We start from the raw sequence: 12,395 nt of genomic DNA on the forward strand, positions 1-12,395 counted from the left end.
GGAATCATGCCCTTCACTGATCCAACACACCCTTATGGATACAGCATCATCAATGAATATGAATGAATGCAAACATACATGAACATACTTATACCATCGTCAAGTCTAATGAGTAACATCTTCAAATACTCATTTCATCATCATCATCATCATCATCATCATCATCATCATCAACATCATCATCATCATCAAGTATGTTTATATATATTAGCATCATTCAAATACAATCAATCATCATCATCATCATTAAAGAACATACATGTGTCCACATCAATCATCATCATCAATAAGGAAGAACATACATGTATCCACATCGTTTTAAAATCATCATCAAACAATTCTCAACAAATCATCACATCATAATGTTTTTCAAAACAACATCTTATATTGTCACATTTCATCATATATGTCAACAATACGTCATCCATCCAACAAACAAGATATTCACATCATACTCACATCATCACAAGACTATCTCATAAGCTTCATCATACCAACAACAAATCATCACATGAATCATGTTTTAAATATAGCTTGTATCGTTACAGCTTATCATATATATCCACAACACATCATACATCAAAACAAGCAAATGAAGATAAAATAAATTCAATAGGCTGTTCATTTCATTATTATAACACAAAGAATATTTCATAAGCTTCATCCTGCTCGAAACGGCACTTAAAACAGGCCAACGGTTCGAAAGTTATGCCTCTTTAAACTTTCCAAAATTACTAGCAGCACGCGGCGCCACACAATGTTCGCGACGCGCTGCCAGGAAACGACGCCTTCGCGGCGCCAACAAGGGACGCGGCGCGAACTGAGTGAAATAATTTTCCTTAAGCTTTCTGCCAAGCAGTTCACGGTGCCAACACATGGACGCGGCGCGAACTGGCGATTTCACAGATTCTCAATCGCAAAATGACGACATACGAACCTGAATCCCAAATTCCTCAACCTCGACCAAATCGATTCAAGTCGATCAAACACCACAAAACAGCCACACAACATATATCATACACACATATAACATATATTATGCATCATCAAACATCATACAGCACCAATTCATTGGATTTCATCGAAATAGATAATTATCAACAAAAATCCCAAAACCCAAACTCTATCATTCGACTCAATTGACATGAAATAATATACCTATATCAGTCCTATTATCTATAACCCGATAATAGATGTTAATCGGAAGAGTCCCCCCTTACCTTAGCCAAGAATCTGGACTTTTTCCCTTCTTCTCCATCAAACCCGTAAGCCCTTTTTCCTCAAATTCAGCAAGAATCTCCCATCTTCAAACTCGCCTTTCTCCCTCATCAAAAGTCTCCCTGACATGAATTAATATATCAAATCGAAGGAAATTTTGTGTAGAATCCGAATCTTCGAGAATGACCTGATTTGGAGTTACGAGCAGGAAGTTATGACCCATTTTGTGAGGGCTGCATCATGAATACGAAAATCTCTTTTCTCCATGAGCTCTCTCCCTCTTCCTCTTAGGTTTTCTTCTTCTAATTTCCAATTTCCTTATTTTTTTCTTATTTTATGAAAATAGATTATAATTTAGTAAAAGGCCTACTAACATAGCACCTCCCTCTTTACTAACACCACACTTTGGCCCAATAGCCTATCTCATAATTCTTTCCAAATAATTTCACAAAATACCAAATAATTCTAAATAATAATTTAAATTCCGATTAAATTAAATTTAGAAAATATGGGGTGCTACATGTATCATAATTCCTAGCTCGTAGGAATCTTTGTTTGCTTATCCTTAGCATGTAGGACTCTCTTTAATAACAATTCTAAAACTTGTCTAAGTTTCCCTAAGTTTGTCGTAATTCCAGAAACTAAGGTTCACCTTTCAATTCGTGTAGGATATCCTTATGTCCATGTTTATCCTATGCCCGCGGTGCATTGCATTTATATTTACATATATACATCGGTATGTGAAAATATTTGTGTTATTTGTTTATATGGAATTCTTAGGGGAATAAGAAATAAACGAAATCCCACGTTAATAAGACATAAACAAAAATTTAGCATATTCTTATGCATTCATGCATCCACATATGCATCTCATGCAAAACAACTCATTTCTTTCACATCCTACCCAGTTAAATTATCTGATAAGGAAAATTGACTTCCCAACCTCCATATCAAGAGGAACCCATTGAAAAGCAGATAATGGAACAATTCGAGCAAAAGCAAGCAGTCTTTCAAGAAGAATTGGAACAGTTGAAAGGAAACATTGATTCAATGAAGGGAGATGTGAGTAAGGTCTTGTTTTCTTTGAAGAACATTGTAGCAAAACAAGGAGAGACTCCCACGGTAGCTTTTGAAGATGTATCCCAGACTATTGGTACATCTAAGGATCATCAACCAGGTCTTACTGATGGTTTTGTTCCACCTCCTCCAAAGGTAGGGGCATCCCACATTCTGCAGATCCCGGTCGACAATCCTCTCGACTCAGATAATTATATGGACTTACAATATGGAGAACTTGATTTGGAGGACATGGTCCAAATACCTCAACAAAAGGCGCTTCACACGAAGGCTGTTAGAAATCTAAAGGCGTTCAATCAATTTAAAGCACTTGAAGAAAGACTAAAGGTTGTGGAGGGTTATGATACTTTCGATGTTGATGCTCTAGGAATGTGTTTGGTCCCAGATGTAGTGATTCCCCCCAAATTCAAGGTACCTGACTTTGAGAAATACAAGGGTCTCACATGTCCTAAGAACCATGTCCGTATGTTCTGCAGGAAAATGACCGCTTATGCCCATGATGAAAAGTTGATGATCCATTGTTTTCAAGATAGCCTGAGTGGGGCATCTCTAGAGTGGTATATACACCTAGAGAGAATGCATGTCCGATCATGGGTAGATCTTGCTCAAGCCTTCCTAAAGCAATACAAGTACAACTTGGATATGGCTCCTAACCGCATGCAACTTCAAAACTTGTCTCAAAAGAGAGACGAGCCTTTCAAAAAATACACCCAACGATGGAGAGAAATGGCAGCCCGTGTACAACCATCGCTTCTTGAAAGAGAATTGGTAGACATATTCATGAGTACTTTACAAGGACTATATTATGAAAAGATGGTAGGCAACATCTCTTCAGGGTTCTCCGATTTGGTAATAATTGGGGAACGAATTGAAAATGGTTTAAGGAGTGGCAAGATACAAGGGGCATCCACTACTTCTTTTAACTCAGGAAACCTTACTTCTAACTTTACAAACAAGGAAGAAGGGGAAACCAATGTCTTTGCAATTCAACAACAAACTCGGCAACCATGGGTGATTCCTCAACAACAAGTACAACAACATCCCTATGTGCCTCGCCAAAAAAGACCAAGAAAAGTGCATGACCCTATCCCTATGTCTCATAGTCAATTGCTCTCTCACTTACTCCAGAACTCTTTGGTTGAGTTAAGGCATCTTGGGCTTCCTCCTTTTCCTTATCCTCCGAGATATGATCCCAATGCACATTGTGAATTTCATTCTGGGGCACCTGGCCATACAATTGAAGGTTGTGATGCATTCAAAGGGAAAGTTCGAGACCTCGTTGACTCAGGGGCAATCACTTTCACTTTAGACGGTCTGCGCATAAATTGAAGATCCCTCACTCAAATGGATTACAAGACTGCAAAGAGAAACCGCTGAAGCAATAAGTCCATACGGAGCCAAGCCTCCTTAGCATTGACAGACTTTAGTTTCTTTTTCTGCATGCTTAATTGTAATCTTTCTTGCTCGATTCAGTACTATTTATATGCAAAAATTGTATGTTTGAATAAAAATAATGGTGCATTTAATATGTTTGTCTTGATCTATTCGTTTTTCACGCATAAAGTTTTCTTTACTGTTTGGTGTTCAACTCTTATTAATGTAAAGCAAAATAACTTTGGAGCAAGTATAAAAAAAAATGTAATATCTAAAATCACAAACAGTATGCTTTTGAATAAAACCCTGCTGATGATGTACAGGCATTATTTCAAATCCTAAACAGTGGAGAAATAAGGAAGTTAATCCGTAGTTAACCCCCTCGAACCAGAAGTTGGATTTTGCTTCTATATACTAAAAAACCTTAATTTTAACCAAGGGCGGGGTAGATTTCAATTAATTCAATGGTGCATTCTATACTCAGGAGAATTAGTCAATCTAAGCAAAAGTTCAAGCTCATCTTTTCCTTGCATTCATCAAAGATTGAGGAAACAATGAAGATAAAGCTTGCAACATCTCCTTCTTCAGTATATCATTCAAGATCAATGAAGAAATAAAGATGAAGCTTACAACAATCAACATGGCAGTCACAAATGTTCAAAAATCGAAAAATAAAAAGAAACAAAAAAATTAAAAAAATCCTGCTAAGTCAAGTAAAAATCAAAAGAAATTTGACTTAGGCGAAATTTAGGGCATCCCGATGGACCGCAAATTCAAAAGAATTGGTCCATGCAAAAAAAATAAGGGATTGAAAACAAAAAAAATTGTAGAACAATCTTGTGACTGCCGTCTCAAAATCATCAAAGCTTCTCATCTTATCAATGTTGTTCGTGGACGCTTGGATTTTATCAATGTTATTCATTGACGCTTGGATCTTTATCAATGCTTACTATCACCATCACGACTATGAAAATTTTCTTGCAGACTGAATGCATCCGTTGGGTTAAACGAATTTAGGATTGGAGAACATCAAGGAGAATGGGGTGGGTTTATAAAAAAATTCGAGCCTTATATCATCTACTTTTAATATAATAAAGTACAATACATATGAAATTCTTTCAATATCCCTCTAATCTTTCAATTTGAGGGTGATAATCGGGGACACAACGGTAATTGGATCTCCTTTAATATTTTAATTAAAAATATATATTCCTTAATCATTGCATACCCTTTCAATTGTCCATTTTATTTTCCATCATTAATACTAACGTGAGGAAAGGTATTGGAATTGTGCAAATCTTCTTGGTTACAGCAAAACCAATTCAACACTTTTTCAATTTTTACACGTTTCTTCATTCCAATACACACATTTTTCATCTCTTTCCCTCTCCCTCTCTCTCTCTCTCTCAGACAAAACTTAACCCTTCTTTCTTTCTTTCTTTCTTTCTTCCATTTTCACTCCTCTCTCTTTTTCCTTCAAACCCTTGAACCACCGCCTGTTTACGGCCACCACACATCCGCCAACACTGTCACTCCGCTGCGCGGGACCAAACAACAACCACCACTTTCAGATTATACGCGATTATTTCTCTTTTCCTTTCACTCTATTGATTTCAGGGTTTGTGCTTCTAATCCTCATTGTTTTGATTTTCGATTTTAGGTTTTGCCATCAAAAAACATGTCTTATTGCTTATTTCTGACCACTGTGAATCGTATCCCTTACAAGCTTATTATAAGGTATGTTTCTATCATGGTTTGTAACGACTTGATTTCGTTTTTACATTTTGCATCATTTTTTGTTCATTTTTGTTGTTTCTCTGTGTGATGTAGAGTATTTGAAAGAAGAAAACACTCAGATCCTGCAACAACAAACAAATTACATGAGTTTCAATTTTTCAATCTCTTCTTATTGTTGATTTAAGGGTATCTCATCACATACCTTACTGATTTTTCAATTTCTTATTATTTATTTTTATTTTTCTATTTCATTATTTAATTGTTCTTCCATTTTTGTAGTTGTCTTTGGCTCTACTGTGAAATTTCTCCATCTTTGGCTCTACAAATTTAGTTTGTGAAAATATTATAGATGTATGCTTGAAAATTGATATGAAGAGAAAGCAAATTAAAAGATATCTCATTCATGTTTTTTAACTTCATAGATTGCAATCATGGTGTTTGGAACAAACTTCATAGGTAAAGCAAACTGGAAGCCCTTACTTTCGGTAAAGCCTTTCCATCATTGGTGTTTATTTGTCTTAAATATCTTAACCACTTTTGTATTTGTCTAAAAACTTCATCTAACTTGGCTACACAAGAAGGTCCCTATGTGACATATATTGGCATCCCTTAAAGTAATGACATAATACATGAATGAACAAGAAGTGATTTTGGATATGGCTTCACTACAAACTTTTTGATTTTTTTCCTTACCTTTTCTTTTCCAGGTCAACAAAATGATGCAAACACTCTAACATTTTCTCAATATGATGCAATTGTTGCTGAACCTGAACAAGAACCAAAATCATATGGAAACTCACCACTTCCCTTAGCTGTAGATAGAACAAGAAGAAAAGATCCTTTAGATGGCTTCATTGTATACACTAATGAATGGAATATAAGTGACCACCATTATTGTGTTGTAAGTAACTTCATTCAACCCTTACTCTTTTTGTTCTTTTTTAGTTTCATGTTTTGTAGTATGAACATAGTTAGGTTTTTTTAAAGTGATTTTGGTTTTCTTCACTCAAACTTGAACTTTTTTATATTTGGTCTTATGTTGAACAAACTTGAACTCTTTGAAACTTCAATTAAGTTCTTTCTCCATTCATTTGTTCATAAATATTGAAATATCTAAGTCCTTCTAATTTACTTTAGCATAGTTAATCTTAACCTTTTTGGACCCTCACTAACACACCTCAATTTGAATATTTATATATCATACTTCAACTAATATATATATGTTTGTGCCAACCATCTATAAGTTTTGATTTTCAATACTCCTACCTCATTCCGTTGTCAAACTAAAAAATGTTATATTTGCAGTTCTTTTTGGCACTGAGTTGAATTACATGAGCTGAACTTAAGAATATTTGCAGTTCTTTTTGCCACATTTAGTAAATCCTTTCAAATCTTTTCAAAGTATTTTTATATATTTAAATGATTATGGAGACCAGAATTTTAATTCAAATTCAAAAATTTTGATTCAGAATGTTTTTTATATGTTACTTTATTGATTGTGTTTTGAGTTTGTTTTATTGGTTTTTGTTGAAGGGGATTTGAAGAAAATGTTGTCAGGACCAATTGGATTACATAATCAAGATCAAAAGTTGTTTTACAAAGACAAATAAAGAGATTCAAAGGCTTTTTTTGACATAGTTGGTGTAAAGAGATTCCAATTAAATTAAGCTTGATGCGACTATTGACAATATATTTACCACTTGAAGGACATCTTGCAGAATGTAGTTTGTTGCTGTTAGTTAAATCCTTTCCCTTTATCAAAGTACACAAATATTTGGAAAAGTAAGCTGAAGATGGTTTAACTATATTAAAAATAATATATGCGGTTGGTTTACACTATAAACTATGTTAAAAATGTATTTCGTTTAATGTATTTAACAACTGCAGTTGAGATACTTTCATTTCATGCAACTTTCTACTTCAAAAGAATGTTGCTTTTTATTGTTCAAACGTGAAATATTAAACTAATTTACTTAGCAACACTTTAAAATTGCTCTTTCTTTTTAAATAAAATAAGAAATTGCTTCTTCTTAGCCAAGATATCAACAACCAATTATTTGGTCACCCTTTCTCTTAGCATCAACATACACTTTTATTTGTGATTAAGTTTCATAAAACTTTTAATACCACTACAATAGGAAGGAAAATTATAGTAATAAGCTAAAATTAAAACAATAGTTATATATATATATATATATATATATATATATATATATATATATATATATATATATATATATATATATATATATATATATATATTTATATATTAATCCGTCCAATTTGAGTTTAACTACATAAACTTACTTTTGATTCTATATATTATAGAAATAAAAAATTGTATTTCTTATAAAAAATCAAAACATATACGTTTTTTTCTTATCCGTGTGTATAAGCAATCTTCATTTCCCGTGCTTTCACTATTTTTCTTCTACTTCATTATTTTTTATTTCAATTTTCAACTCCATCTTTTCTCCACAATCAATTCATTGTAACCTGTACTTAATTATTTTATAGTAATTTAAATTAACTTATGATTTTTTATAGGATCACTATAAATAATGGTTAATTGGATTTATCATTCTCTTTAATATTTTTTTTTATAAATGATGTTTTATCAAAATTTATATCATTAAAATAATATTTTATGATCATTATGGATTTATATCATTAAATCATTGATCACAAAAAATTTATATCATTAATTTATACCATTAAAATATGTCATACGATCACTTTGAATTTGGTAGTATATTTATCAACATTCATTTTTTATTATTCTGTTTATCTCATAAAAAATGTCATATTTTGTATCATACAGTTCATCTGTAAATGAGCACCTTTTGTTGGTTGGATTTATCAGAAAAGTAGTTTTGCTTTTATTTTTATTGTACTAAAAAATATTAATACTTTTTATTTTTTAAGAAGGTTTTAGTATTATTTTGTGCCTTTTATATTTATTTATTGTTTCATTCCATATATGGTAACCTTTCAACTATCCATTTTTTTCCATCATTATTACACGCCAAAAACTTTTTTTGGAATTGTGCAATCTTCTTTGGAATACTGCAAAACCTCTTCCACGCTTCTTCTATATAATTATAACTATACATGATGTGATATCTAATGGTTTATTAAAAAATATTACAATGCAGACATCTAAATTGTGTTCATATGATAGATGTTTTTTTAATCTTATTATAAAAAAATTTAAATTTAAATAAATTACTTTTTTATAATTATATATATATATATATATATATATATATATATATTTCTAAAATTTAAGAGATTCAAAAAATTTTAAGATTATAAAATCGTATCATTTGAATCATTAAAAATGTGTAAAATCAGATTAAATAATAATAAATGTTCTAAATTTTTCTACCAATTTATTTTTAAAATTGAAAAAATCAAATGAATCAATAATAAATCTCCATATAAATATATAAAAAAATTTATGTGTGTTTATATTAAGGGATAATAGTGCATATTTTAAAACCGTATTCTTAATTCTAAAATAATTATCTTATTTGTGAAAGTATCTCTTCACATTTGAATTGGTCCCTTAAACTGACTTATCCCATAATTTATATTTTAAAATAATTCATTTAACAATATTATTATTTTTTATAAGATAATGAATTAATTATTGAATATTTACTGTCATGATGTTTTGCCCAATTTATTATCTCAAAATACTCCTTTTGTAGTCTAATTTGTTAATATCTTTCGTTTTTAATTGTCCAATCTTGGGTAATAATGATAAAATTAAATTGCATAAGAAAATAGGTTGCAATAAATTCTTCTTTTTTCATTGCAAGTTATTCCACCCAGCCATTATCTATAGTAATGATGGCTATTCATAATAATGATGGCCTATAGCATGCATGTGTCACTAGCGTGTAGTAAACTTTTCATACAATGTTTAACTCTTGGTTTTTCTTCCCATTAAATAAAACTATTTCTTTGTTTATTTTATTTTATATAAAAAACTTCTCTAAATATAATTTGAGTTGAGTATGTGGGGTAAACCGCCCTGTTTAACTCGGTCCACGTAAATCCATAAATTAATCGAATTTAGCTTTATTTATCTGCAATTATTAACATTTTCTAAGTAGAAATTTAAAAAATAGGAGAAATTTGCATATAACGCAACACAAAATATTTATTCTACTTCTCTAACTATAATTGGTTAATTATGATAAAATGTTAACATTTATACTAAAGAAATTGCTACTAATATTTATTTTTTTATAATAAAAAACATGATAAAATTATGATTGATAAATACATAAATTTCTTATGCAAAACATACATTTTCGACGGGCTGAAACTTCTTATAAAATTACATTTATGAGACAATTATGATTGATGAATACACAATTTCTTATATTTATTTATTATTTATAACATTGTGCTATCCGTGCGAACGCACGGGTAGATACTACTCAGGATAGATTTATACGATATTGTATGATGCATGCGAACGCACGGATAAATGACTAATTTATTTTTTATTTTTTTACTAAAGTATATAACTCTAAGTAGATTAAATTAATATTTATATGACAATTATAATTTCAAATGTTTTTTCACTTTAATTTGCGTATCTTTTATATATATTTATTAACAATCGTTATATATTTATTTATTGCTTCATTAATCTAAACTACTAACAATAACACTATATAATTATACTAAATATAGTTTTATGTATAAATATTATTTATTTTTTTATGTTATTTTTTAAAATATATATAATATATTAATTATAATTAAAGATACTATTAAAGTATAATAAAAGATATTATAAACTTCCATTATCAAAAAAATGTTAGCAATTTTTTATGATAAAATTTAACATTTATACTAAAAAAATTGCTATTAATATATTTTTTTTACAAAAATAATATGATGCAATTATGATGTATAAATACATAGATTTCTTATGAAAAACATACCTTTTTCGATTGACAGAAACTATTTGTAAAATTACATTTAACATGAGACAATTATGATTGATGAATACATAATTTCTTATATAAAAAAATTGTAATTCTTTTTGTATTTTATATACATTTTTAACCATCACTATTATATTAATTTACTATTTATAATGACATTGTATGAACCGTGTGAACGCACGGGTAAATGATTTCTTAATTATTTTCTTTATTTTTCTACTCAAATATACATTTTTCGACGGGACAAAGCTACTTAATGTGTATATATTTTATTTACATTTTTAACCATCATTATATTATATTTATTTACAACTGTGATAGATAAATGCTTAATTATTTCCTTTATTTTTTATATGTACATATTAACCTATAACTGATATTTTTGGAAAAATAAATCTATTAAATATATTGAAATTTTTATTTAAAATAAGTAAAAAGATTTCAAATGCTTATAATAAGATAGGGGTATGAGTGACAATAAACAAAATTTGGACAAAAAAGTTTGGTACCTGTTACCAAATCAAATAAATATAATCACATATATTATATTTATTTATTATTTATAATATTGTGCAATACGTGCGAACGCACGGGTAGATGACTACTCACGATAGATTATAGCTATATTGTATAATGTGTGCGAACGCACGGGTAGATGAGTACTTAATTATTTTATTTATTTTTTCTACTAAACTATATATTTCTAACTAGATTAAATTAATATTTATTTGACAATTATAATTTCAATTGTTTTTTATTTTTAATTTGTGTATCTTTTATATATATATATATATATATATTTATTAACCATCGTTATATATTTATTTATTGTTTATATCGACTTTACGTGACCCGTACGGGCGCACGGGTCCTTTACTAGTTTGTTTCTTAAACCATGAACCATGGCCACGATACAACCTTTTAAAGTCCTAATTGAAGCATGGGTTGTTTCGAAAGCATACTATAACAAGGATACGGTAAATTAACTCCTAGGGGTTTTGCTAAAACATTTGAGTTGCTATTACACTTTTTTTCAAAATCGATGTTAAGACATCCTTTCAATAAAAATCCTTAGATTTCAAGACAAACATAAGCTTTGCATTAGTATCATCATTCTCATGACAAACATTCTTTGCATACAAACAAAGTACTTGACACCAAGGAAATTATCATATGACACATCAGGTGAAAAACTTCAAACATCTCGAAGGAAGAACTGTCTTCAGAAACTCTTTAAATAGGGGCAACGACAGCCTGAAATCTTGTTATCCTAAGGGACAGAGAAAATTTAATACTTTATGGAAAATGGGAGTTTAGTTAATTGGGGCAAGCATGTTAAGATTCGAAGAGTCTCTCAAAATGCCAAGGGCATGACTTCCCAGATCCAAATGCTAAAGCATTTCCATATTAAGTGCACATCAATACATGATGAGATCAGGTTCTTATGGCTCTCTCCAAAACAGAAAGGGACCAAGAAAAAATGTGAGGGGCTTCAGCAGGACATACCCTTTCCATAAATACAAACTACTCCTCAAAAATCACTGAGTTCAAAATGAGTGTTGGGAAGTCATGACGTCTTACTTAAGAAACAACCTTGTTATATAAAGCAACTAGTTTAATCATCAGCGACCTTTCATAGGAGAACTTATTGGATATTCAAGTTACTCCCTTAGGTAGCTTCGCTCTAGCATTAGGCTATGCAACTTGCATTCATTCATCCCCATAAATATGAACTTAACAAGCATTACGAAAGCCCAATCTTACTTGGCATCGACACAACAATATTTGTTTTTCACAAAAGATCAACCTTGCTTAGCAGCCGGTAACCTTACCGATGACAGTAACCTTACTGTTGATTTACTTCCAATCGCCTGATTGATGATTTCCGGTAGCCTTGCCGATGTCAGTAGCCTTATTGAATTTACATATTTCCAATCGCCTGATTGATGATTTCCGGTAGCCTTGCCGATGTCAGTAGCCTTACTGAATTTACATATTTCCAATCGCCTGATTGATGATTTC

At 30.6% G+C, this 12,395-nt stretch overlaps 1 protein-coding gene across 1 annotated transcript; it reads left to right on the forward strand.

Moving 5' to 3' along the window:
- The first annotated feature begins 2,196 nt into the window (after positions 1-2,196).
- Positions 2,197-3,624, forward strand: LOC131648485 (uncharacterized). The gene has a single exon (XM_058918238.1). The coding sequence runs from the start codon at positions 2,197-2,199 to the stop codon at positions 3,622-3,624; it is 1,428 nt and encodes a 475-aa protein (XP_058774221.1).
- The last annotated feature ends 8,771 nt before the right edge of the window (positions 3,625-12,395 follow it).

The sequence above is a fragment of the Vicia villosa genome, linkage group LG2 (genome assembly GCF_029867415.1).
Source record: "Vicia villosa cultivar HV-30 ecotype Madison, WI linkage group LG2, Vvil1.0, whole genome shotgun sequence".
Taxonomy (NCBI): Eukaryota; Viridiplantae; Streptophyta; class Magnoliopsida; order Fabales; family Fabaceae; genus Vicia; species Vicia villosa.

Excerpts from the sequence above, each read along its gene's own strand:
- LOC131648485 (XM_058918238.1), top strand. The coding sequence starts at position 2,197 with ATGGAACAATTCGAGCAAAAGCAAGCAGTCTTTCAAGAAGAATTGGAA.